The sequence below is a fragment of the Haemorhous mexicanus genome, chromosome 27 (genome assembly GCF_027477595.1).
Source record: "Haemorhous mexicanus isolate bHaeMex1 chromosome 27, bHaeMex1.pri, whole genome shotgun sequence".
Lineage (NCBI taxonomy): Eukaryota > Metazoa > Chordata > Aves > Passeriformes > Fringillidae > Haemorhous > Haemorhous mexicanus.
The window spans coordinates 2639246-2666740 of record NC_082367.1 but is presented as its reverse complement, the minus strand read 5'-3'; the positions used below and the strand labels follow the sequence as shown (position 1 = coordinate 2666740).

The 27495-nt window shown below is 42.4% G+C and overlaps 3 protein-coding genes across 3 annotated transcripts; all 3 read right to left on the bottom strand.

Moving 5' to 3' along the window:
- Positions 1 to 1269: 1269 nt before the first annotated feature.
- Positions 1270 to 12060, bottom strand: RRAGC (Ras related GTP binding C). The gene is made up of 7 exons (XM_059868381.1): positions 11779 to 12060; positions 8155 to 8358; positions 7242 to 7441; positions 6269 to 6383; positions 4676 to 4818; positions 3382 to 3530; positions 1270 to 2866 (listed from the first exon to the last, which is right to left on the bottom strand). The coding sequence occupies exons 1-7, from the start codon at positions 12043 to 12045 to the stop codon at positions 2715 to 2717; spliced, it is 1230 nt and encodes a 409-aa protein (XP_059724364.1). The 5' UTR covers positions 12046 to 12060; the 3' UTR covers positions 1270 to 2714.
- Positions 12061 to 14629: 2569 nt separating this feature from the next.
- On the bottom strand, positions 14630 to 19781 carry MYCBP (MYC binding protein). The gene is made up of 5 exons (XM_059868382.1): positions 19667 to 19781; positions 19395 to 19467; positions 17786 to 17834; positions 16960 to 17089; positions 14630 to 14724 (listed from the first exon to the last, which is right to left on the bottom strand). Exons 1-5 carry the CDS (start codon positions 19679 to 19681, stop codon positions 14680 to 14682), a joined length of 312 nt encoding a protein of 103 aa, XP_059724365.1. The 5' UTR covers positions 19682 to 19781; the 3' UTR covers positions 14630 to 14679.
- A 1153-nt stretch (positions 19782 to 20934) lies between these two features.
- GJA9 (gap junction protein alpha 9) lies at positions 20935 to 24283 on the bottom strand. The gene has a single exon (XM_059868805.1). It carries the CDS (start codon positions 24235 to 24237, stop codon positions 22705 to 22707), a length of 1533 nt encoding a protein of 510 aa, XP_059724788.1. The 5' UTR covers positions 24238 to 24283; the 3' UTR covers positions 20935 to 22704.
- Positions 24284 to 27495: the final 3212 nt, after the last annotated feature.

Genomic DNA, 27495 nt, shown 5'->3' with positions numbered 1-27495 from the left:
AGAGATGCAGTGAGGAGGGGTTTTGGGTCTGTGTTCCAGCCAAAGGTAGGAGTATTACACCTTCAGAACAGCAGTGATACCAGCTTTGATTGCTCTGCCCCTCTTCCTGGGCTTGGCCTTTCCCTCCATCCCTCTCCTGTGCCACAGCTGGCATCATTGCCAACTGGAAATTCAGCCAGCCATCAGCAACACCCCAGTGCCCAACAATGCAAAGCTTTGAAAGGTACCTTGCAAGGGATTGCTTTATTCTTCAACAGAAAGAAATTTGATTCCTTCTCTCAGCAGATGGGTTACCATTTTGCCCATGCCCTCCCCTGTCAGCACCATTCTTCTCCTTAAAAGCAGAGGGCCTCAGTTATTTGCAAATAAAGACTGCAGAACATCCATACCACTACAGGCTCAGAGGAGGAAAAAGTGGGGAAAAAAGGCAGAAAAGTGAAGCTTTGATTGATGGTTTCCTCTGCAAGTTCAGTGCTTTTATTGGAGATATTATGACACTGCCTTCCCTTTTCTATAATAGCATCTCTCCCTGCAGCAGGTCAGCACAGGAAGGAGAGACAAGTTCCTGCCCAAGGAAGAAAATAAAGCCCAATTCCTATCCTTCCTCCTCCCAGGCACCGTAAAAATTTCAGAAGCCAAAAACTGTCTCACCAAAGCAGCAACAGGTTATTGACACTCTCCTTGTACAACAGCATCTTAGTTCAGTAAACTAAAGAAATACTGTACTCCTTACTAGAGACAAATTTAACTTTCAGAGCTTAGTTCTGAGAGTTTTTAATTAAAATGAAAGCTAAGGCTGACTAAATGGGAATGTAGTATTTAACTTTTTTAAGTATACCATAAAGATAACATGACTTTTAAAAAACTTTGCTTAACCACATAGGCTTTATGGACTTCTGTCCATAAAGACAAGCAGAAACAAGTGTTACAGTTTGACCTTTTTTTTTTCCATTTTATTAGCACAAAATCCTGTAGTGGGTGAAAAGAAAGAGAACATATGCATGTACTTAGAACATGGAGAACTCACTGCACAAATGGGGTTCTTTCTTCCTGTTATTTTGCCAATTACTTCTCCTCTTACCTTGAGAATCTGAACTGTGACAGTGCTTGCAAACTACAAAACCCAATCTTAAGAGCCTGCTGCACTCCCTCAAAAACAGCTCTGCAGTTCCATTAGCAAAAAGGGGCTCAGCCTAGATTTAAGAGAACAGACCTAGAGCACTTGAATTCCAGTTTCCTGCTGTAAAAAAAAACCATTTACACAGTATGTGCATACACCCCAATGTTAATGCATGTATATTCATTTTTACATACATCCATGGAAGTCCATTCTATAAGCACAGAAGCAGTCCCATGGTTATTTCTGACCACATAAATACACCAGCTGCAGAAATCACTTCAATCAGTTCTTCTTGCAGAAACTTTTACAGTGGGACTTGTATAGTTGGTCCAATGGCTTTGCAACACCTATACACACGTAGGACAGGTAACAGGAGGCAAGGTCTTTGTGGGCCAGTGGCTGAGCCTCCTGCACAGCAAGGCTGGTGTACAGAATGACATCTGCAGCACTAATACCAATAAATTAAAGGATTCACATATACTGCCCATAGTATGAAAGGCAGCAGAATTCACAAAATCAGAAAAACCACTATTTTAGTCAGATTGCACAGAGACAAACAAGAGGGTGTTTGTCATAGTACAGAATCAATGTACTTCCAAAGTCCAGTACTATTAGTAAATTATGGCACAGTGAACTTAATTGCCATGCACAGCTAACACCCTCAGACATTATGCTAGGAATTGTCTTGATTATCAGTCAGAGAGTGGAGAAAGATCCACCATCAAAAGCCAGTAACTTTGTAATTTCTTTGCTTGGGAATAGCTGAAAGTGGCTGCTTTATTCCAACAGATGGCAGACATTTCAGTTTAGTTAGCCATGCAGTTGTTTCATGAATAGGATTAATCACACAGATTTATGACATCCATGTTTTTGCAAAAGAGAGCAGGTAGTTTATTTCTGATTTTAATCCTTCCCTTCCATCAAAGGGGACATACCAAGAAGTGTGGTCTGAAAGCAAAGTATCACTATCTCTTAAAATGAAGCTCCAGGTCAGTTCTCTAAACAAACACATGATCACTAGAACAGAGCTCTCTATCTTGCATCCACTTAAACAAGCACAGAATTCACGAGAACTATGAGCACACCAGCAAGAACAAGAACTACTTAATGGAATGATTTGAGACCAGCCTCAGCAAGCAAAAAGCTTGAGTTTCACAAGCCTTAATAACACCAATTTTGTTTTTGCATGACAGGAGGTAAACTTAAGCAAAAGAGGATATTCTACAGATTACTTAAAAAAAAATTTTAAAAGTTAAGCAAGTGACTGTTCAGTGTTTCACAGAAAACCCAACTCAATTGTTTGTAAGTTTTGACCAGGCAATCAGTCAGACACAGACTGTTAAAAGAGGACTCCAAACTGAAAACCTACTGCATTTGCAATACAGCTGATTTCAAACTGGCATTTCTAACTCCACTGGCCTCAAAGTATTTTCACAGTAGTTTCAGTTGCCCAACATGAGTTACAATCTGCTGTTCCACAGTTAGGACCACTCTTCTCTGAAACATACTTCAGGCTTTCAGACTACTCTTCTCTTGTTCCACAAAACTTTGGAGTGAAGAGCTGACAAGTCCATCCAAGGTCTTTAGCTTTCCTCTAGACTGCATTCCTAGGTGTGCCATTGTGAGTCACTGCTTTCATATTTGAGGTGCTTGATTGATGGTTGCAGATCCTGTGGGAGGCAACACCTACTTCAAAAACTTCATGAATGGCTTTGCGGAAGCAATGGAAATTGTAGTCTATCAAACCTGTCAAGGAGAGGAAAAACCATGCTCAGATTGGCATATTTCTGTAAACAGAGCTTCAAAATCAATATAAATCTAACCAGTAGGTATTTTGCTGCTTCTTTAGTATAAATTTGGACTCAGAAGATTTAGCAAAGTTTTCCTGATGTTAGTATTTATTTGGACTCAGTTTTTTGAAAAGAAAGGTGCTCATTTGGAATGCAAGGTGCATATTCCTGATCAAACAGTAGGAAAACATTGCTCCAGACTACTGATCCCACTAGAACAGATGGTAGAGACAGAGCTCCTGTTAGCTACACAAGTCATTTTGGCAGGAGGACAGTGATTGAAGTGATTATTCCCAAATTTAAAAATACCACCTCATTATATCTATCACCAAAAAATAAAAATTTCCCCCCATAAAAAGCTACACAAATTTACTCACACAAAAATCAAGGTGACTTGTAAAGTCATATTGATATTTTCCAGCTGATAAAAAATATTAGATAAAGGTTGTTCAATGGCAGGGAAGTTCTTACCTTTGCGCTCAAAACTCTCTTCTCTAAGAATGCAAACTAATGCCAAAAACTTTGTTACTTCCTTTAAGTACAGGACTGTTGTGTTATTGAGCTTGATAATTGCCATTGACTCTTTATCATAAGCACTTCCAGTGCCATCTTCTTTTAACCTAAAAAAGAACAAGTTAACCCAAGGCATGCACATGTAACTCCAAGACAAACAGCTGTTAAATGCAGTTACAAGAATATTACTCATACTGAACTAAGCAAATGGAGAACCTGCAATGCAGGTCTCAATACTACCAGGGAGTAAGAGCATTATCAGACCTCCAGTTTCTCAGGAAAGCCAGATCTAAACAGGGCAGAGGCCTTCATTTGATACTGTCTATCACAGATGAGCAGTTAAGAGCAAGCTACCAGCATGCATTCTTTTGATGGCTGGAGTGACATCTCAGTGAAATTACTTTTGGTAAATGAATACAAAGGCTTCCTTTGTGAGGCTGGGGCAGAGGATGCAACACAGAGCAGGACACTTTTGGTCTTAAGCTAAACCAGCTTGCATTTACAAGAAGAGATGAGCATGCTGTTTTCTATCTTCAAGTTATTAGTGCTAGTTAAATTACTATAGAAGCAAATGATGGATTGCAAGTTACTTCTAAGCACTCCTGAAAAAAAACCCAAATCAAACAGTTACACAACCCTGGATCAACCCACCAGGAGACACACCATGGAATGCTGTGGTATTTTCTTGGTAGCACTGCATTTTCCAGGCTACAATCACAGCTCTAAGGTAAGTTACCACTTCTTCAGAACTACTTCTCAAGGCCAGTGGGAAGTATAATTCTGCTGTAAATTGTGAGATAGCAGCACTATATGCATCCCTCATAGAAAGCCAGCAGAGATGAGTTGATCTGGCAAATGTTATTCTGTTCAGACTGCAGCAAGTCTCAAAGCAATGTCACTGCAAGTTACACTTAGGGCATGGAACTGACCCCAGTTATTTGCAGGTATTTATGTACTTGCTCCACCATGCCAAACAAGACCCAGCATTGTTCAGATTTTACATGAAACACGACTTCCACAAATGTCAGACAGCTGTCTAGGGCCATGAACGGAGGGAAACAAACCAAGTAAAAATGCTGCCAAAAAATTTGGATTTATTTTAATTACTCACAGAGCCAATGTGCTCTAAAGACCAACTGATAGCATTTTGCTGCATGACAAAGCCAGCACCAATTGCACAGTTTGTAACCTATTTGTACAGGCTTCTACACCTTCTGAGGACTTTTTTTTCCTAAGAGTATTCATCACTTACCCATATATACAGGAGACATCTATCACTACATCAATCATGTCACAGCACAGCTCATATGACTGCATGTCCACAGGAGAACTGTCTGTTGCAATGTAGATTTTGCTGACTACATCGAAGAGAAAAGCTTTTTCAATGCCTGAATTCTTCAGAAAGAGAAAGAATTTGGATGAATTTTTAAAATAATTGCATTTTTAAAATCTCAGCTAGAATTAATACATTTTCACATTCTTAGCAGCAGCAGATGGTTTAAATTAAAGCAATTTAGAGGCTTAAGACAGATTCAAGATTTAGAGCATTTACTTTATGAATACAATACCCTTGTTGCCATAGTACATATCAACATCACATAGCTGACAAAAATAATCTGTTACAGTTCTTTTTAGTTTATTATTTAACAAATCATTATTAAGGTTACATTTTACTATGCTTCCAGAACCCATATTCAGCAATTTACCTTTTCTGTGTTTCTATTAACTCCAGAAGAGCCACAATTCACATCCTCCTAAGGGACTGGGCTCAGAGATGAGATATTTCATAGCAGTATGCTGACTCTTAAATTTTATGCTTGTAGTATCTTGGCAGCTCAGTTTCTGCATGAAGCATTTGCCATGCAGTTTAACATGCAGAGCAACTAAGTCAGCTGAAGTGCTGAAGTTGAAAATCCATGAAAAGTACCCCATTATGACAATGGAAAAGCACAATGCCATCTGTGACTGAGCACTCTGGTAAAGGGCACGTGCTCATACAAAGTTCAGAAGCCTTCCATGGCTCAATTTACCACACATACACTACTGGCAAAGCTTCTTTTCTGTTTATGCACCAGAAGCATTTCTTATCTCGTCCTAGCTAGTCTGAATAGCCAGGACAGTGTGCTGAGGACATCCAGACAATCTTTCTGGCATCAAGATTACACTCCACATCCTCATGGCACTGGGCAAGGTCAACACACCCTTTATCCACTGGGCCAGGTTATTACAAACAGTTCTCTACCAAACAGTTATGTGGTAGCATGGGGTGACCTGTGTAAGTGTCCAGCTCCTCCTGGATAGAAATGTTCTTTTCTTTGTTGTCCAAATGCCTGCAACAGCCTCACAGACAACTTAAATGAGATGGTCTTGTCTCTAGGGTGATATTTTATTTGATTGAAAGTACAGAGCAGCAAATTTCTAATTCCATAAGAAACACAAACACTAAAAGAATAAGGGGGAAAGTCTCACAGGTCATATGAAATAGACAGCTAAGTGTGAGGCCAAGTTCACATTATCAAAAAAGTCTCTGGCCAGTACAGCTACATTAGATTACTAATTGCCTTAGCAAAGTAATCAGTACACCCTGCTGGCAGGAAACCTCCCTCAGCTGTTAAAACCAGGCAAAATACTCTTTGTCAATATTTAGAGAAGGCCACAAAGCACACACCAGGACAATTCAGCTGTGGTAAAGAGCTCTTAATATAGAAAACCAGGTTACCAGAGTACATCTGCATGAGAGCCACCCAAACCTCTCAAGGGCAGATCTAGCCAGCAATCTTTAGCAGAAGGACTCACTTTACCATTCTGGGTGTTTCATTCAAAGTTCTGTTTGATGAACACTTACTGATATGAAGATATTAAGTAGATTTTCCAGGGTTGGCAGCTGAGGAATGAGCTTCTGTACCACTTTACTGAAGGCTTCAAATATTGAATGGTCATAGATACTGGTCAAATAAAAGCTGAAATGAGGAGGGAGGACAAAGAAAGAAAGAAGAAGATTCAAGAGTGTTTCAGAATTGTAATAGAAATGTTGAAGTTACATTTTCTAACATTCAGGCCTGCTACTTTTGCCTGGGATGCTTTCATCACAAATATGTCTGGACATTGCACAAAGAATCAAAGTTCTGAGCAGCTGGAGTACATGTGAAACAGATTTTCCCCATCCTTGAGAGATGGGAGACCAAAGATAAAAATTGGAACATCGTTAGAACACACTTTGCCCACACAATGCTTAGCACAGAGGTGTAAAAATGCTTAATCAGATTTCTTCCAGTCCCATTCCTGGCCTTCCACTTTTCTCACATTAACATTGAGAGATACTGGCTCCACAAGAATCAAAAGAACAACAAAACCACAGAAAAGATAACTTGTTTTAAAGGTCTCTGTAGCAGATACCTTAAAAGTGAGCCAAATCTCAAGTAATAACAGCCTAAGCTTTTAGAACCAGTCACACCAATCACAGGGAAAAGTCAGTGCAAGCCAGGACCAGAAGGCAGAGAGGTTCCCCTCTCTCTCCCTGCCCCTCCAGCCCACAAGTACAAATCTGTTACACTGAAAGAGAAACTTTCAATTATCACTTTCAATTCTCACCGAGCAGGGATAAATCTGCTGATTGGAATCTGATACACTAGCCTGCCTCTTTTTTAGAGAGCCTAACAGCTGAGGCCTGTGCATAAATTCAGCAGTGTATCTTATTTATACAAGTTGGTTCAATAAGAAACTACCCAGACCTTGCTCCAGTATTACATCTAAAAGCCTTTAATCTGTATGCAAATCAGCAACAGCATGAATCACATATGCCAGAGTCTTTAACTCACCTAAGGTGAAGTTTTTCAAGCCCAGCATCTGTAAGATCATCATTAGCCCTCTGATGAATATCCCTCTGAGTTTCTATTTTATGGTCATCTGATAAACCATCAACTTTATGAATAAAAACTTCAAAGTTCATTTCTGGGTTGACCTTGTAGGCTTTTGAAACTGTAATGTGGAGTCTTGTTAAAGCTTCCATGTAGTCATCCTGTAAATCAGTTTTGGCAGGAATGAATGACAAAGTTTCTGCCTGATAACTATTCCATTCTGCACAAAGACAAAATATTTCAGTGCAAGAACTTCACTTCTGTACCTAAATAGAAGGATGGGACAAGAGAATACCTTGATGTGCCACAAATCCAAGCAGCTTAGGTTCTTCATGTCAATTAAGTTTCATTAGCTATACAAGGCTCAACTACACAAAAAACCAGACTCCAGAGCAAAAGGTGGGTTACAGTTCAACTCCAGCACAAGGCAGCAGAGATCCCCAAGATGGCCCTAACAACCAGGAAACCTCCCTGGGTGCAATTCCCAGGGCTCTTAGAGGCTACCAGATACCCAGGATACCAATACCAGAAACTGAGGTCAGAAGTGTGCTGTTATTAATTGAACTGTGTGTTATTAATTGAACTCCAGAGCAGAAATAAAGGACAATTCAGACCATCTAACCAGGCAGGTTTTCCCTATTATTACAGAACAGGTAAGTTCAGAGTAGGAGCCCTTTTCCACTCTCTCCACCAGCAGCATACATCCAGTCACTTCACCAAAACAAAACCACACACCAGAAGTCAGCTTGCCAATGCATCTCTTCATACACAGCAGAAGCCTTATGAACTTATCTCAAAATATAAATTACTGGCCTCTCAATCATTCCTTTCACACAAAAAGTAAAAATAAGACTTCCTTGTGATTTGTATTTACCTGGGCATCAATAACATATATTAGAGCACCTGTTCCTCTGAAGATCATCTCATAATCAAATGTTGGATCAAAAAAGTCCATCTGTCCAGGAAAATCCCATATTTGGAAGTTCACAAATGAGCTGTTGGAAATATCATCCTTGTAGATTTTGTTGGTACTTTCCAAGAACAGAGTCTCATTGGGTGACATTTTGTGAAACACCACCTGTGAAAGGAACACAAATCATAGTCTAGATTTTACCTTATTAGAAGAAATCAGTGAAAGATTTGTGACTCGAATTCTAGAAATAGGTTTACCCATTCTAAAATGTATAGCTTCTACATCTACAGCATTCTAAAATGTAGAGCTTTAGGTAAATAGACAGCTTCCTGTATCAGCTAAGGAAACTGCCTACCCCTTGGAAGAACCAAGCAACTGAGCACAGTGAAACATTTTCACAAATAACCCTACTGGCTGAAGACACAGACATCCAAGTTACTCCTTCTTTCCCTGCAAGGCTAGCACAGTGTTTTCAAATTCTGTTCTATTCAGATCTGGCTTAAAGCCAGTTAAATAACTGCAAGCTTTTAAGTACTTTTCCTTTCCAGTCTTAGAAATTCCTAAAGGAAACTTTGTTTTCAGTCAGGTGTCAAGTGTTAAAACACAACATAATCAGATGGTTCCTAAGCTACAACAGAAGACTACAAAAATAACCCCTCAGTTTTAGAGATCCAAAGAGTTAGGTAGTTTGCCATCTATTAATTCATTTTGAGTAGAGAATCACAGAATGGGTGAGGTTGGAAGGCAGCACAGTGGGGTTCTCTGATCCAAGCTCCCTGCTCAGGCAGGGCCATCCCAGAGCACATGACACAGGATTGCATCCAGACAGCTCCTGAGGGAGCTCCACAGCCTCTCTGGGGAGCCTGCTGCAGGGCTCAGGCATCCACACAGTAAAGAAGTAATTCCTCATATGTAGGTGGAACTTCCTGTGAAAGTTCACTAAAGAAAGGATGAAGGATTTCACACTGGTTGGCAAAAACAGTTTAGCTGCAGGATGATAAACATACTCATTGCCAGAACTCAAAAAGCCCACTGGGATTTTAGCCCTTCCTTGTAGAGAAGCAGCAAAAGCAGCCAGTGTCAACAGAGAACTCTCTGCTAAAGCAACTCAAGCAGACAACAGGAAAGTTACTCCAAACAATGCAGTCATACACCAGGACTGCAAAAATTAAAGAAGTTTCATATACAGCACTTGGTAAATCTAAAAACTTCACAATAGGGACTGCAAACTTGGTAATTTTAGTTTCTTCAAATGTTTCATACAGCTACAGGAGTCATCCTTTAGAAACCTGATGCAACAAACTGTCAAAAAACCTGCAAGACAAACACCTCCACACCCAGTACAGTTCAGTGAGGTTCAAAGTAATATTCAGCCTGGATTTTTAAGGCAAGGGAAAGAATTTATTTCCTTGGGACAAACATCTTAGGAGGCCAGGGTCTAAACAAGGTTTTAAACTGCAGGACATTTGGAGGGAGAAGTAAGAACACTTCTAGAAAAACAGCAGTTGTACTGCATTCTTCAAGGTTTGCAGCATAGTTTTAAAGGACTCTGAAATCAACATTTCTTTTGGAACTCAGCATCTCCCACGAGAGCAGGACAGAATTAGTAAATTCAGTTTAAAGCTGATAAGTCTCTGGGAAGCAACACTGTCACCTCCTTTTTTTCTCAAAATAGCACATTTCATCAGACTGATGTTCTCCACCTGAACTCTTTCCAGTTTCCTATTACATCAGTACAGTACAGTAAGTCCAGTTATGCAAGTCTGCACAGGAATTTGCTTATGAACTGAAGCAGTCACTGCATTCCCAAAATCTACCTACAACTTGCTACTGAATATTAATAGGTTAGACCAGTATGGAAAACCCAATTAACCAAAAGAGAAAAAAGAGTCCCTCCCCAGGACAGTGGTTTTTTCTTTTGTGAGAGATCTCTTGTCAATACTGCTTCAGCAGTAGCATGACATGATTTAATAATCATATTTTTCACAGAAATTTCTAGATAATCACAAAGCCAGTGCTTCCCCCAATACAGTGTTTAACTTGCATATATCCCTATTTTCTGGCAAGGGGATCAACAGCTAGTGCCCAGACAGGAGGGCTGGGTCTAGTTATGCCCATTTTTGAACTAGACAGATTTAAGAGCAGGGACACTGTTAATAAGAAACTTCTTGATATTAGAGTTTGCTCAGGCAGCATCACAATGAGCTCCTAGGTACCAGAATCACAGCTTCTAATTCCTAAGTAAGACTGGTAACTGGCAAAAGAGAAATTCTATGTCCTTTTACTGCATATTCAATATGACACTAATCCTCTCCTATACAACTACTGAAAGAGGCTCTCAAAGAATTGAAGACTACCATAAAAAAGTCCAAAAACTACATCTATAAAGATACTTGTAATGTCTTGAAATCTGTCTGGAATCTGGAGTTCCTGTCTTCCTCTAGCTTTTAGGGTTCAGTTTTTCCAAAAGTGGATAATACAATCAGATCTCTAATAAGAGTCTACAACGAATACCATTCACATGACTAAAAGAGTTAGAAAAAGGCTTTCAGTGAAAGCAGTACATCTGCACATACACTGGGAGCATTTGACCTAAATAATGGGGAGTAACTGATGAGGGTAAAAAACAACAACAGTCCAGTCTGCCACTGGATTTCAGCATAGCACCATGGAAAAGATTTCTCACTAACAGAGGCTGAAGTCAGCTTAGAACTCATTGGTTTACTGCAGTCTTGGATCACCAAGCAGCCTGCATAAGATTGCTAAATCAAGCAGATGCATACCTTCTGTACTGCAATGGCCAAAAAGGCTTCTCTGCACAAAAACTTTATAGAAATCTCTGTAGGTTTTCACACTTGCATCTGAAATAAATTTGAGGCCCTTAAGTCTAGAGCTGAGACTTATGCATTTCACTAGTAACATCTTCCCATAAAAATATCACCTGAAAAGTTCACAGGAGGGACTGCAAACAAAATTTGCACTGAGGAACAAGGACTGTTCTGACTGCTACAATTCTAGCGAGCTACCTGGCAAATGAAAAGTCAGTTTTGTCTTATTTTTATTAAGAAACACTAGTGACTTCACAAAGCTACCAACAAACCTAAGGCACCGGAACTGCTGTATTTCCTCCTTGACAAGGGACTCTCGTTTACTCGGTCTAGAGGAAACCAGAGGCTCTTTCTGCTCGCACAAAAGCAGAAGTCTCTCTCAAAGCATCAAAGGGCAAAACAACGGCTCAAGTCTTCCAAGTGGAAGCACTAGCTAAACACCACACACCTATACCACGTAAGAGAACACCTCAGGATAAATTTCACACCAGCGCCTTCACTTTTTACGCCTTAAAAGTGAAGAAATACAAAGGCTACAACCTATGCTACACAACCTTCCTCTCTAGGGCAGATGATCAGAGTCCATTCTGGAAAGTAAACGTCTGTAAGGAGGAGGCTCCCGTCGCTCCAACTTCGCCACACGGGCCCACAACACAAAGTAGAAATGGCCCGAACAGCAGCAGGGCAGGGAGAACCAGCTCGGCGCCGGAGAGGCAGCGCGGCAGGCAGAGGCGGGGAGCCGCCGGCTGCCCCTCACCTTCTGGATGGAAGACTTCCCGCTGCGCCGCAGCCCCATGAGCAGAATCCGCGGCTTGGAGTCCGCCCCGCCCGCGCCGCCGCCAGGCCCGCCCGCGCCGCCCCCGGGCCCACCGGGCCCCGGGCCTCCCTCCAGCTCCGCCTCCTCCTCCTCCTCCCCGTAGCCGAAGTCCTTGGGAAACGAGTCCGCAGCCCCGAAGCTCCCCCCCACCAACGCCGGCTCCTCGGCTGTGCCTGGCGCGCCCGCCCCGCCGAACTGCAGCGCCATGTCCGCCCGAGCCCGCCGCCCCGCAGCCGCCAGCGCCCGTCCCGGGGCCTCCTTCTGCTGGCCCGGCCCAGCCCGGCACGGCCCAGCCCGGCCCCGATTGGCCGCTGTCAGGCTGCGCGCCGCCGATTGGCTCGGGCGGGAGCGAGCTGGGAAGGCTCCGGTCAGACGACCCGAGTCACCTGACGGCGCTGCCGCACGTGAGCGGCGGGGCGGGGCGGAGGCACCGGGCGGCGGGGGCGCGCAGCGCTCGGTGCGGCCGGGCGGAGCGGAGGCAGAGGGGACGCGCAGCGCTCGGTGCGGCCGGGCGGAGCGGAGGCACCGGGCGGCGGGGGCGCGCAGCGCTCGGTGCGGCCGGGCGGGGCGGAGGCAGAGGGGACGCGCAGCGCTCGGTGCGGCCGGGCGGAGCGGAGGCACCGGGCGGCGGGGGCGCGCAGCGCTCGGTGCGGCCGGGCGGAGCGGAGGCAGAGGGGGCGCGCAGCGCTCGGTGCGGCCGGGCGGAGCGGAGGCACCGGGCAGCGGGGGCGCGCAGCGCTCGGTGCGGCCGGGCGGAGCGGAGGCACCGGGCAGCGGGGCCGCGCAGCGCTCGGTGCGGCCGGGCGGAGGCACCGGGCGGCGGGGGCGCGCAGCGCTCGGTGCGGCCGGGCGGAGCGGAGGCACCGGGCAGCGGGGGCGCGCAGCGCTCGGTGCCGCCGGGCGGAGCGGAGGCACCGGGCAGCGGGGGCGCGCAGCGCTCGGTGCCGCCGGGCGGAGCGGAGGCACCGGGGCCGCGCAGCGCTCGGTGCGGCCCGGCGGAGCGGAGGCAGAGGGGGCGCGCAGCGCTCGGTGCGGCCGGAACGCGGCGCGCCCATGCCCCGGCCCTGCTCCGCAGAGACGCCGCCCGTGCCGCCCCTCCCGCTTCCCCAGCCGTGGCTGGGGAGCTTTCGCCGAAGCGGCCGCGTAAGAAAACGTTACCTTGCGAAGCAATAGTCTTCATTAAACAGTCCTTAATTTTCTTCTAGCGGCCGTGGTGCAAGCCGGCACTGAGCTGAAGTTTTAACAAGTCTCTGTTATTTCATCACAATCCTCATTTAAGGTTTGTGACAGCTAAGTGCTTTCAGAGGGAAGCAAATACAGTTATGAAAACTGTTTGTGTTACTTCCCAGGCACCGACAGCTCAAGTCAGCTGTCCATACCCTGGGATGGCTCGGCTGACACCTTTACCTGCTTCTTTAGCAACACATTCCACTCACATTACTCAAACACCCTCAGCTGTACAACACCTTTCCCACAGCTTTACCCTCTCCCTACTTTCACATGGTGTAACTTAATGCTGAATGTTCTAGCTTACATTCAAGAGAACTTTCTTCTGTCCTTTGTTCCAGAGGTTGGGGAAATTTTTTTTTTTTTTTTTTGCATTTCTTGTTTGGCTTTGGTTTGTTGGTTCAGGGCAGGTTTTTTCCTAATTAACGCTTTACAGACATAAAAGAGTATTTTCCCTTCATTTTACTTCTCTTCTGGTTTATTTAGGTCAATAGATACAACAGTAAGGTAAGCCATTATTACATTCACTAGCCCTTGATTACAATGACTAACAGAAGTTCTGATCCATCCTATCACATTTTCAAGATAGTTTAACTTCCTTATTTTTAGGATGGGTTTTGCAGCCAATAAATCTTATAATAAGACAACTACTGCATTTCATTTCCCCCTTCCTTTATTTTTGCTGTCATCAGCTGCCTGTAAAGTACTTAATTTTAGGGTAGAAAACAAATACAGCTCTTTACAATATTATCACTCTCTTATTTTTAGTTTTTTTTTAAATGACTGCTTTGCATTTTAGAAGAGTCATAAAATCAATTCTGGGAAGAGTAGAGGGAACATAGGCAACATTAATAATCAAAAGTCACACCCACATCCCACCCCACTGGGATTTTGTTTTCCCTGTTAGATGAATCAGAAAGCAGAACTCTCCACACTGTAGTCTTACATGTGCCACTCAAATTACACAGAACTTCCATCACAAGTAAGGATTTTGTGTTATGTTCAGAACTGCACAGCAGTATCTGGAGCAACTCTCCAAAGCCCAGTTTCTGAGATGGGGGCAGAGACACAAACTGCATGGGAAGAGGTTCTAACCTCATGCAGATTAAAGTCCAAGGTCAGTAGGTACTGCATTTCAACCCTGTGCTAGATCCATCACTTAACTGCACTTGCTCATTTTATGCCCTTCTGAGTAGAGTGTTCCCCAGCAGCTTCAGCAGAAGTCTCACCTCAGTGCTGGGTACAAACATAGAAAGTGATCTGAAGGTCCTGCTTTAATCTACAGTTGGTCCATCAGTGTCATGTCACTCCTTTCAGTTAAAACCAAGACAGATCTATAGTTCAACAGGACCACTGATGTGAAAATTACACGAAGCTGGCAAGCACAGTTATCTAAAAGTTAATCATAATTACCATCTTTTCTTAGACACAGAAAGCAAGAATGTTGGCCAGCATGCTTAACTCAGCAGTTGCCAAGGCATCTGCGTGCTCATGGTAATGAATTCTTTCTTTAAGATGATGAAGTAACAAAGTAGACAATGCAGAGTTCACACACAAGACAGCATTTCTCAGGAAGCCCTTTATTAAGTCAAGGCAATAAAGAAAAAACTACTGTTATTCACCATGCTTCTCATCTTGAGGTGGTTCATACTGAGCCAGCTGTGGAGTTAAAGAAAGGAATCTAGTTAGTTGCAATATTTCATGTAACACTATATAAAGAAGTGAAAGAAAATGTATGGTCTGGACTTGTTCCATTTATTTTGTGCATTTTAACTCACTCATCCTTATGCAAGTCCATTTTTAAGTCAGGCAATAAAATAACCCTTCTCCCAAAACATCCATTTCTCACACTGTATAACCATGCAGCCATAACAAGGAGATTTTCAAATGCACTTTGAAGCACAGAGGTCTTGCCCTTAAGTTTTCCCTGTTTCCAACTCTAGCAGTCTTTCAGTACTTTCATCTTAAAGAGCAGTTGATAGTGACTGGGGTCCTATCAGCTTTGACTGTTTCATTTAATCATGTTTCAGTGATTCTCACTGCAATAGTATCCAAGCTAACATTTCTTGTAATCATCCTAACTTCCATGATGCTTCTGGAGAGTATAGCCTGGGCAACTACACACTTAAATAATGACCTTTACTTGGAAAGTTACTGCCAAAGAAAGATACAAAGTTGTTCACATGACCTCAGTGGCATTAAGGATTAGTTCAAACTTCAAAAACAGTTCCAGAATTATGGCCATCTCTCTGAAATATGCTGGTCCAGTTTACTTAATTAAGAATCCTCCCTTCTGCAAACTGCAGAGTGGGTTAAAAATAAACAAAGTACATATAAATAAAATTTTAAAGCATAAATAAAAACTTAAAATAATAAACAAAAATATATAACATGTGCTCCTTCGTACCAGCAACAGTAAATTGCAGCACTCTGCCGCCAACAAGAATCACTAATTTTTTTTTTTTTTAGTTGTTGTAGATTTTACTACAACAGATGACTAGTACACAAGCCAAAGTCAGTTTTCTTTTCTACCAAGGACCTAACTGTTGATTTCCTGTTCTCCTCCCAACACACATGAATATCTGACATTCGTGTGATGATTGCAACAGCAATTACCAATAAAAGCACAGTTAAAGACATGTATTTTATGTTAGATGACTGCTACAAGAGGATGGCCTGCATGCTGTGTGAGCTTCTACAGTCTGTCAGAATGATGGGCACAACATTGTAGAGGAAAGAACAGAAAAAAACAAAACACACTAATACTGGGAAATATGTAAAGCAGTTACAGGAAAGCACCTATGAACCCATGATTCCAAAAGGCTTACTTTGCTGCAACAAGTTTTGACTCCTTGAAAAGACTGCTTTAAACAATGACCCAGATTACTCTTATCTATTCATTATCAGCTGCATTTTTAAGTCTGCTAAAACAAGTGGCTGGTCTATTGCTACTCTGCCTAAAACTCTGTTCTTTGCCATATTTCCTAGTAAGAAATAACAAATGTAGCTGAGGACTCATAATGGGTAACAGGCAAGAGGGAGAATTACTAGGACAGCAAGATGGCACTCTGGATAAGAAATACAAAGGGGTAATGCCCAAGAATCCTTTCTCACAGAACTAAAGTGAGGTGGGTTGTCTCCCAGGGGTAATCACATATAACAGCCACCATCCTCCTTTAACAAATGCATGGAAACCTGTAGTGGCACATAAGCTACTAGCATATTAAGGATCTCACAGGTTTCCTTCTTCAGTGTGGTCAGAAAGCTGTTCACATCTCAGAGCTCTCTCAGCCAGCCTGCAGACCCATTAAAGAACAGCCCTGCCCTAGCTAGCACTTCAGATTCATTGTTGTTTCAGATAAATACCAAGGTCACTTTAAGTAAAAAGCACAAATTATTGTTCCACATGGATCTAAATGCCTGTGTAGGATCCTGCCATGTGGAAGTCTGTGCCTAGTGACACAAAGTAATACATAATATTCCTCCTTCAATCTGCCTTTTGAAAGGCTTTATACTGGATACAGTACCTTACTTGTTTTTCAAAACTGCCCTGAAAGCATGATCTACATAATATCAGACAACTCAAACACATCCAGACAAGACTCAATACAACCTATTGGACATGATAACACACTTTCCCTAAATAAATAAAATCCCTTGTTTAGCAATATTTCATGTTATATTCCATAAGAAGTGTTCCATAAAAAATAATAATCTTCACTACAATGAATTCTCTCAGCATTTCTCAGTCATGAGGCTAAACAATGCAACAACATCTATCAGTTACTCTATCAGTTACTCTAATGGAAGAATGTTAGCTCTATTCTAAGTAATTAAAATATTTTTCTTGTTGTATAATATGGAACTATAGAGTAACACCAAGTAGACTTTTACCTTGGTTTTCAGTTTTTTATTTTCTTCCAGCACAGCTTCATATTTTTCTTTCATCTCTGCCACTTCCAAGCGAAGTGCCTCTATTTCTGGATTCTCAGGAGCTGAAGCTCCCAGATGATGCTTCAGAAAACTGATATTTAGATGTTAAGTATTTGTTCACTTGTATAACTAAATTTTAGTTTTAACACCCGTGTTGAAGTTAACAGTGCAGTACACATGGTCAAAATTGCAGTAAACCATTGAGATTACTACAGGAAAAAATAAGAGAGCTTTTCAAATTCATAGCTATATTCCTTAAAAATAAACAAACAAAACCAAGTTATCAGTACAAATCCTTATAAGCTACTACCCCCTTCTTTTCTCAATGGCAGATGTTTTGAAGAATTAAAAGAAATAACAAAAAAAAGAAGCAATACCCAAAAATGGAGGCTGCTTAAAAACAGCAAGAAACAAAATATGCTAGTTCCCCCCTTCTTCACGTATTTAAAAACAAACAAACAAAAAACAACAGAAAAAGGAAGTGTGAAGAAGCAAACTTCAGAACCCACTGCCACTGCAGGTACTCAAACCTAATGCTGCAGGTGTACAACACTGAAATGGCCTCTAACTTAGCTCCATAACTGCTGGCATACTGAAATACCCAGCTCTCCTGCATCTGTCAGACCCTGCTAGCTTGTGAAAATGCAGTCACCAGGTAAAATACATCGATAGAAGTCATGTTCTCAATGCAAAGCTTCGAAATGAGCCTATCCAGTTCAGCCAGGAGTCAGAAGCAGTACTGTGCATGAAGTCTCAATAAATAAGTCACAGCAAAGAAAAAGGATACTCCAGTGCACTATCTGGTTTCTCTGGCTCTTCATATAAGGCTACCAACACTGCAAATAGAAAATATTCAACAGTTGCAAGAAGTTCATGCAACTCTAAGTTTTTCAAACACATACCAGCAGTCAGAAAGCATACATGTTGCATTTTTCCATTTAACAAGATTTTTCTCCTGTACACTTTGACGTAAGCAACAGGTCTGCTGTATGAGAGGGGACATCCACCTAGAAACAGCTAGAGAGAATTTTCTCGATCCCTAACCCCACACAGTCTCTGGCTATTCTAACACAGAACTTCTACTTAAGCTACATCTTTCAACCACAGCAGAACAGCAAACCTCCCTTGAGCATCTACAGCTACAAAACTAAATAGCTGCTAAATGGCTGACACTGGTAATCTTTAGGGATGGGGGCTCTAATAGCCAAAACAGCCAGATAAAAGCAGCAATACCCCGACAATTTAAATAAAAATAGCCAGATACACAGCAACATAATAGGAGACTGTCACATGAATACCCAGGAAGTTCCCAAACATAACCACTCCCTGCTCCCCACCAGGGGCCACGTGCCAGTTTCAGATGTCTGCACTACACAGCCAAACTGGTTTTCACCTAAGTATATTTCCTAAGTTAAAAGCAAAATTAGGCTGCTTGGGAGACTTGTTTTGCCATCCCGTAGGATGGTACTGCGATTGAAAAATCAAATGGTACTCACACACCAGGCCAAGAGTCTTAGTGCAGCAGCTATTCGCTTGACATCCTAGATCTGCTGCTCCCTCTTTAAACAGCATACTTTCAATATTAGCAGAATATTAATTTTTTCAGTATTAATACATTTTTGCCATATACTGTTGGAAGGTTCTCAAAAAGATTTTAGAAGGATTTCAAAGATACCAAGTCACATGTGTCAAGTTTAGCATGATCATTTCCCCCAGTGTGATACGGAGAGTCATTAATCCAGAACTTAGTTTCATTCATTCTAGAAAAATACACTAAGTTCCATCTAATTAAGAGTTGGAAACAAAGTTTTCTAAAGATAACATTTGCTGTTATTTCATCTCAAGCACTGACTTCCCTCTGCAGAAGAACTTCACGAAAAGCACCCATTGAAAGAAAATAAACGAAGCATTGAAAGAAGCACTTTGGCCGAAGAAGAGATGAAGGGATGTCTCAGACACACCCCGCTCGGGGAAGGGACCCGCCTGGCCGTTCTGCACGCACCTCCGGCACTCGCCCCCCACGCGGTGAGCGCGCGGGGCGGGAGCGCTCCGCAGCTCCCGGGGCGCCTTTCCAGCGGCCCGCCGCCCTCTCCCGGCCTGCACCGCCGAGCCGCGCACCTCGGGCTCCATTTCCAGGCCACGCCGCACCAAGTTTTCCAGGCGAGTTCTTCTGCCGGCCGCCTCGCCGGACTGAGGAGAAAAAGCGATCGGCGAGGCGAGGCGGGAAGCCAATAGAGAGCGGCAAGGCAGCCCGAGGGACGATCGCGACACGGCCGTGCGGGGCGGCAGCTGCTCCGCGGCAGCGGGACACCCTGAGAGGAACGGCACCCGCCCGCAACGCCCCCGGAGAGCGCCCGCCGGCCCCGCGGGCGGCACGACGCGAGCCGGAGACTTACCCTTAGTGAGCATGTCCAGCACTCCCGACTTCTCCAAGTACTGGCGGAACTGCTCCCGCTTAGAGTCCGCGGCCTGAGGGAGGACGCCCACACGGTCAGATCGGCGGCGCGCCCCGCCTCGACTGCGGAGGCGGCCCTTTGGCACGGGCCGGTCCCGCTCTCCGCCGCGGAGGCGGCACGAAGGGCCGAGCCGGTGTCGGTCGGCGGCCCGCCGCTCCGCGCAGCCGGCACAGAGAGCGGCACCGCGCCCACGCCGGCGCGCTCCCCCCTACCTTGTGGTGCGCCATCTGACCCGCACGGCGCCTGCCCCGGCCGCGCGCCTGCGCCCTGCGCTTTAACGGCGCGAGCGCTTCCCCGCGGTTACCACGGCGACGGCGCCGCGGCAACGGCCGGGGCCGCGCCCCGCGTGCCGGGCCCCGCGTGCCGCGCTCGCTCCCCCGGGGGCGGCCTCGCTCCCCTCACGGAGGCCTGGGCGGCCCGCTCGCCGCCCACGAGGCAGCGAGGCCGGCGCTGTGCCCCCTTCCTTGCGCGGCTCTGGTCCCCGGCCCGCTCGCCGCCCACGAGGCAGCGAGGCCGGCGCTGTGCCCCCTTCCTTGCGCGGCTCTGGTCCCCGGCCCGCTCGCCGCCCACGAGGCAGCGAGGCCGGCGCTGTGCCCCCTTCCTTGCGCGGCTCTGCTCCCCGTCCCGCTCGCCGCCCACGAGGCAGCGAGGCCGGCTCTGTGCCCCCTTCCTTGCGCGGCTCTGGTCCCCGGCCCGCTCTGCCCTGCTCTCCTCGCCGGGCACGGTTCCGGGGCTCAGCTCAGCCTTCGGGGGCTGTGCCGCCCGCTGCCACTCGCGGCCCCGGCGCTCCCCGCGGACAAGGCGAGCGATGGTAGCGGCAATCGTCCGGAGCGCGGCCGGCTGTGAGCCGGGACCGAGCGGCGAGCTGTCCTGCGGGTCGCTGGAGTTCTTTCTGTTTTCCATAGTAAGCCCTCTGGTTTGTGAAATTCAAAGTGTCTGATTAATAAATTTCAGTAGCTGCAGCTGACTGAAATCACAGGAGAAAGTTGCAGTAAGCCGCAGCTACAGAGGTGCCTACACAAGAGCCTCTGAAGAGTGATACGTGGTGAAATCTTCGCATCTACAGGAAAGTCTTTTGCCTTAGCCTGTTTAAAAAAAAAAGGAAGAAGTTATGCCTGTTTATTTTTCTGAAACGCGGTCAGATACAATCTATTTATTATATAAATAAAAACAATAATAATAAAAAAAGACCAACCAAATGATCTTGCAGATGTGATGTTAGGGAGTTTGCACACTTTTTCTCCATGCTCTTCTGCAATGTTTTTATTTTTCAGTACTTACTCTTCATTTGACAAGGTGCTGTGATGAAACAGAATGTTTAATGCATTTCCAGATGTAAAAAAGTTAATAAAATTCCTCTCACAGCAGCAGAAAAATTATTTTTTAACTTGTTTTGAACAACAAAAGTACAAATGTCATATCCCATATGTGAACATCTAAATGCTAACCTTCTATTACTAGACAGCAGGAACAGAGTGCATTAAATATGAGGCTTTTTATTATGGAGAGATTAAATGCAAAACAAGCATTAGCAGTTATTGCCCACAGAATTTTATGCATCAAGAAATGCAAGAATCAAAGCCACAGCAGCAGCATTAACTTGCCTAAGTCACATTATACAGTAATGCACATTCCAGTATATTATACAACCTTCAATTTTACAGTGTAAACACAATTATGTAGGGCTGTATTTATTTATACACATAGAAGTGAAAAGGATAGTTGCTGGAGAGAAATCTACAGCGAATAGTTTTAATAGTTCTAGTGTGTATTTCTTACATTGACAGGACCAGATTAATGTTGCTGCTACAAGCAAAAGAGCCTTTTAGGTTTTCTGGCTCCTTTGCAGTATTGTACAGTTTTCAGTCAATCAGGGCTGTCTGGTAAGCATAACGACAGTGCACCTTAAGAATTTAATTGTGCTGTAACATCATTATCCTGTATCTCACAATTTATTTTTTCCAGTACATGAACAGTATGTCAAATCTGCTAGTAAAAAATACACACAAAAATATGAATGCATTACAGCTGGGACCACCTCACCAAGCATCTACAGTGTTTTGGTGCTGTGCAACTCAAATAAATGTATTTCACACATAGAAAGCTTGATTATAAATGTACCATAGTATTTTGTTCATCTTTGCCTCCTTTATTATTTTAAGATGTTTCATGGAACTTCCTGTACACCATATGGACCTGAACAGCAAGTGGATAAATGTCCTAATGTTTTGTTTTCCCCATAAAAAGCATAAACAGAAATGCTCCTCCTAAATAGGTAGAAGCTTTGTTTGATTTAAAAGTTTATCAGAATTCAGGGGAGAGACAAACAGAAAAGGAGTAGTTTTACTGTTTGATAAACCTTTTATATGTCTTTTGACATTGTAACTGAAATCAGGAAGGTATTACCATATTTGCTTTTTTTTGGTTCTCTGTTTTTGGTTTTGGTTTTTTTCTGTTTTCCATAAGCCTTCTGGTTTGTGAAATTCAAAATGTCTGATAAGTAAATTTCAGTAACTTGGTTTCTGATTTTGCTATCTTATTAGTTATGAAAAATGTCAAAAGTAAAGCTCACATCTGTAATTCATGATGTTTTAAAAAAATTAGTGGTGTATTGAATTCTGACAGTATACTATAAGGAATTCACTTTGATTTTTCTGCTGAGGAAGTCAGTGGTGATACACTGAAAAAAAACTGTACCATGGAGCCAAAGAATTAATTATCTGTTTTGTAAATGCTTTTCTCTTTGTATTTACAACAGTCTGAACAGTGGAATAAGTTTGACATTCTGCTTTTGGTCAGCTACCAAATGTCTGTTTGAATTCTCAGACTGATTAGGCAGACATGCTTACCAATACGTTCTTCTGAGAGCATCTTTAGCCCAATTTCATTTACTGGACTTTGTAAAAAATATCGTTAGACTGAAAATTTTGTCTTCTACTTTTATTAAGTTTAAATAGTATCAGCTGTGATTTTATGCCTGGCTTTTTCCAAATATGTGATTGAGGGATGTATGTTTTCCTTTTTAGCTGGAGTGTGGAAGTTTATACACTGAGGTCTATGCCACATTTGCATTACAAAGGAAGTAAAGAGACTGTTTAAAATTACTTAGCTACTATTCAAAGGGTTACACAACTTCTCTACCTATGTAAAGAGCTGGTTTAAAGTGGAATTATTTAACACGGGTCTGGGTTATGTCTCTGTTCAGGAATTATCCCAGCATTGGTTAGTGCAGCTAATGAGTTAACTCATGTTATATCTGAAGATCAGTGGGGGCACGCCTGCTGCTGGCATTACTTGACAGTGACTGTTGCCTAGACAGAGAGAAAAGCTTAGGACTATTCCAGTTTCTGCTTTGTGTAGATTCTGAGCTCACCACCCCCATAGAATCAGAGGTGTCTGGTCGGCTGGAATTTTTTCCATCAGCATTGTAAGGAATTTGGGCTTTGTTTGCACTGAAACTGCTTTGTCTTCTGTCACCATTCTTTGCAAGAGAAGTTGTTGGTGCTCCTGTGCTCTCAACCATTGCCTGTCGTCGAGGACTGGTACTAGGAAAAGTTGTACCAGGTTGCAATGAAGTTTGAGATGGCATCTCAGCAAAGCTTCTCAAGTACATGTTTGCAGCAGTATCTGCATTCTGAGTATCAATAAGAAAATGTTTCTTTTCAGCCTCTTCTTGTGCATCATGCGTCTCAGTCCAAAGCTCACCAAGAAAGCCTTCATTATTATTTGTGCTAGCATTTTGAGTCTGACTGTCCAAAGCATTTGTAGCTGGCCTCTTCTTTGGAGATTTCTTTTCCTGATTGCAATGGGTGTAATTGCTGCTGCTTTCTGTACGGTTATTTTGCACAGACAGAAACACAGAAGGAGAATTTAACACTGGGTAGAGCATAGTGTCAGTTTGCTTTTCCATCAAAAAGGTATAATTGCTAAGAGCACAAGGAAGTGTTTTCTGAGGGGTGGTGGATATTCCCAAAGAAGAGTGTGGTATCACAGAGTATTTCTTAGATTTGTTTATGTAGAAATTCTCAGAGTCATCTTTGGTTTTATTCTGCTCACAGAGTCCCATTTTAATTTTTCGGAATCCTAAGTGGATAATTTCTAGAATATTTAAAAGCAATGATACAGTTGCTATTGATTGCATAAATAATATAAACACTGTCTTTTCTGTTGGTCTAGATACAAAGCAGTCAACTGTGTTTGGACATGGGTCTCTCTGACATTTATAAAGGGGATCTAAATGAAAACCATAAAGAAGATACTGCCCAATCATAAAGCCAACTTCCACTGCAGATCTTGTGAAAATATGTATCACGTAAGTGCAGAGCAGAGAGCCTCTCAGGGGTGCTTTGTTCAGCTTTCTTTGATCCAGTTGTCGGAGCTCTCTCTCCAGTCTTTTACGATTTTCAGTCATTTCTAATTCAGTGCTTTCAAGTTCCACTCTTACCTGAGCTTTCTTTTTTTGCCTTTCTTTTTCCAAGGCTCTTAGTCGGTATAAGGCATGACCCATATACACCAAGGAAGGGGAAGACACAAATATAACTTGCAAGACCCAGTATCTTATGAGAGAGATGGGAAAGGCCTCATCATAGCACACATTTCTGCAACCAGGCTGCTCAGTATTGCATATAAATTCTGATTGTTCATCATTCCAAACATCCTCAGTTGCCACTCCAAGGACAAGCATTCGAAATATGAAGAGGATCGTTAGCCAAATCTTTCCAATAATAGTGGAATGAATGTGGACCTCCTCTAAAATGCCTCCAAGGAAATTCCAGTCTCCCATGGTTATTCTGCCATATTAACACTAAAATGTATGAGAGAAACAAGTATCAAACTCTGTAAAAGGTGCATTCCTTCCTTAATGTATTATAAAACCACAACACAACTATCATATCTCACATTGTAACCATGGGAACATGACCAGTTGCTCATTGATAATTAGGTATTATTTTCTTTCACCTATGAGATGGAGAACTGCATCATCTGCCTGGGTCTGCTTTATTATTAACATCCTGATAAGCACATCACTACAAGGTATTAAACACCCTCAGTCTGCATCAGATCACTAGAAACTGGAGTGCCTGACTGGTAGCAGGATTTCAAGAGCATTATGTGATCCATTTGAACATCATCCAGTAACAATGTGAGAGCAGTACATTTATATTTAGGTCACTTATCCAGGTACAGGAATATTTGCTTGTCCTCATTTTTGGATGTTCCAAGCCCCATGTCACAGCTGTAATTATGGCAGTCCAATTACTGTTTCACAGAGAAAATTGGTTATATAAAGGAGCTCCAGAGGGAATAAATCATCTAATGGAAATGTCAATATTAATTAAAAAGACATGTTTAATCATATCATTTTGTGCAGACATTTGCTTTTTGCTTTTTGTTTAGGGATGTCAACAATAAATAAATAGAATTGCTGTAATTGGTTCACTTCCTCTGAGCAATGATACCTGCATTTGAAATAGTGAACAGAGTGCCTAAGTGTCAAGCATTACTATTTTTGGCCACAACTCTTTGAAAAATAAATTATTTACACAAGAATTCTTTACCAGCATTTTCCTAAATGGCTGTCATATGAATACAGATAAACTGGTAACATATGTGTGTAATTTACATCTCACCTTTCTTTCATATGTTTGTTTCTCCTTTAACAGGATACTACATTGTGGTCAAAATTTTAAATTCCTTTTCAATATTTATCTTATTGTATACATATACAATTGTAACACCATTTTCTTATGTGTGGGGACAAGCAAAACACTTGTAGCTAAACACCTTTTCATTGTATGTACAGCACAATTCAACAGAATAGTATCATACTTTTGTATTTTTTAGGATAAAGGTGCTTTAGCATAGCATTTTCTCTTCAAATGAGATTAATCTTCACCCTATAAAACAGGAGTGCTAACAAGTCAACAGAAACTGGAATCTTATGGTTGCAACATTGATGTCCATAGAGGAATCTTTATGTTAAGCCTTCTAAACATGAAAATACTTTTGCAAATCAGTATACAAACTGGCAAGTCAGACATTCTTTAAAGAGAAACAAATGAAAAATAAATGGTAAATTAAAAATAAAACATACCTTTCTTTACAAAAATATGTAAAACTAAACATCTGCGACGTCCAATAAAAAATTACAAGCCCTGCCATCTTCCATCTGTGTGAGTAAATTGACACATTATAAGCAGTTTATTTTGCTACAGTAGCAAATAGAGTGTGAGCTTTGCACATGGAATTTATATTTGCTGGGGCTGAAGGGAGGAGAAAATCGATCTATTGTTCAATCTACTACTGCTCCAAGCATAATTTAACTATGCACAGTAAAATACTCTCATTTTAAAAAAGCTAGAAATAAAAAATCTGCTGCTTTAAGTTCTTTGAGATTATCTTCTCTTTTGCCTCAATAGCACCTTTTAAGTTCTAGGAACAGTCTCAGCCTCAGAAATAAATAAAACATAGAATAAAACAGAACTTTCAGACTATGTTTTAGTTTACATATCTCACTAGCAGCAGACATTCAGCTTGCCTGTGCAGAAGAAGGTAAATCTTCCCAAACACTCTCATTGTAAATTCCTGCAGACAGTCTGTTCTCCTGCAACAGCTTAGCACCACACTCCTGACGTAAAAAATCAGTGGATGTACTTTTGGCCACTCCAAACTCACTCCCTGCTCACAGACAGCATCTCTTATATTTGTGATTCTGCACTTCTCTTTCCTTCTCCTGAGACCACATTACCTGTCACACTGACATCTTAAAAAGACTCCTGAACTTGACAATGGTTTTACTCTATTTTCCCCATCCATATAATTCAGTATTTCGTTTTGGGAGCAGATCATTATAATTCCTGTCTTAAATGTCAGACATACTAAAGTTGTCACTCTTCTTGAGAGTGAGACTTATGTCTAGCCTATAAAAACTGACTAGGAGACACAAGTTCCATTTTTAATCCAAACCTTAAGCAACCCATCTGCATTACCTCAGCAGGAAAAATAGGGAGAACAGGCTGAAATACTTTCTGTTATAAAAGAGTGCACAAACTGTCTGGTCTCAAAGAACATTTTGGGTACTGATGGTAAGCTGGAGAAACCCTTTCAAACACTCTAAACATTAAGAAATGTTGGGCAGGGGAAAATACCTTATTTTACAAAAGGAAAAAAGAAATAAATATGTCTATTTTGTGTATAAAAATGTTTTCTGGAGCCAGCATTAGCAGTGCAGTGGCCAAGGGCACAGCCTCATTAGACATGCCTGGTATTCATGTGCAAGTCCACTGCTAGGACCAATTTGAGTTAAGAAGAATATCTAGCACTATAATGTTCTTTTAGGTGATCCTCATCAGCACTCTGCAAAAGTGCAATTCTGATTCAAATGTCCTATAAAGGATGAATAAACTTCCTTTGCTGAGAGCTCTAAAAAGCTAATCATTATCTTTTAATTTTGGTGCTGAAGATCAGTCAATAGGTCATGTCCAATTTCACACTTGACAGCTTGCCTGAAAGTACTCAATCATTTTGGCAAGCTAGCAGTCTCCAGCCAGCCATCTCTGTGAAGTACTTAAAGCAGGATTCTAAACATGTGTCTTCTACTGAGTACTTAAAGTAGGTCTCTAAATATTTTTCTGTTATTAATAAAATCCTCTAAGTCTGCTGAAGTGATCCACAGACACACACACCCCCTGCCAGCTTGTGCAGAGATGTTGAAGATTTGTTTGAAAACCTGAAGTGTTTGGTGAGACTGAGCTGCCACGGTTGGAGATTTACTTGCTCTGTAAAACCTAAATATTAAAAAAAACCCAAACCATGTAACCATCCACAGTGTTCCAGGATGCATTATCTCTTTATCATTAACTCACGAGGGAAAATAAATTCAAGCACCAACAATAATTTTATAGTGTTGATGCTGCTTTTTACCTTAGTTCAGACAGCTTGCAACTCTGACTATTTAAGTAAACTGTTTATAACAACATTCAGAATTTAGTAATTTAGTGTTGTCTGGAGAGGATATTAATTTTTCTTCCGGGTCTAGAAG

Coding starts and splice junctions, on each gene's coding strand:
- RRAGC (XM_059868381.1), bottom strand. CDS start 12,045: ATGGCGCTGCAGTTCGGCGGGGCGGGCGCGCCAGGCACAGCCGAGGAG. Junction 6,384..7,241: donor CTTGAAAAACTTCACCTTAG/GTGAGTTAAAGA, acceptor TCCTCATTTCAG/CTTTTATTTGACCAGTATCT. Junction 4,819..6,268: donor TACTTAATATCTTCATATCA/GTAAGTGTTCAT, acceptor CTCTTTCTGAAG/AATTCAGGCATTGAAAAAGC.
- MYCBP (XM_059868382.1), bottom strand. Junction 17,090..17,785: donor AAACCAGATAGTGCACTGGA/GTATCCTTTTTC, acceptor TCTAAATATCAG/TTTTCTGAAGCATCATCTGG. Junction 14,725..16,959: donor ATAAAAAACTGAAAACCAAG/GTAAAAGTCTAC, acceptor TTAACTCCACAG/CTGGCTCAGTATGAACCACC.
- GJA9 (XM_059868805.1), bottom strand. CDS start 24,237: ATGGGAGACTGGAATTTCCTTGGAGGCATTTTAGAGGAGGTCCACATT.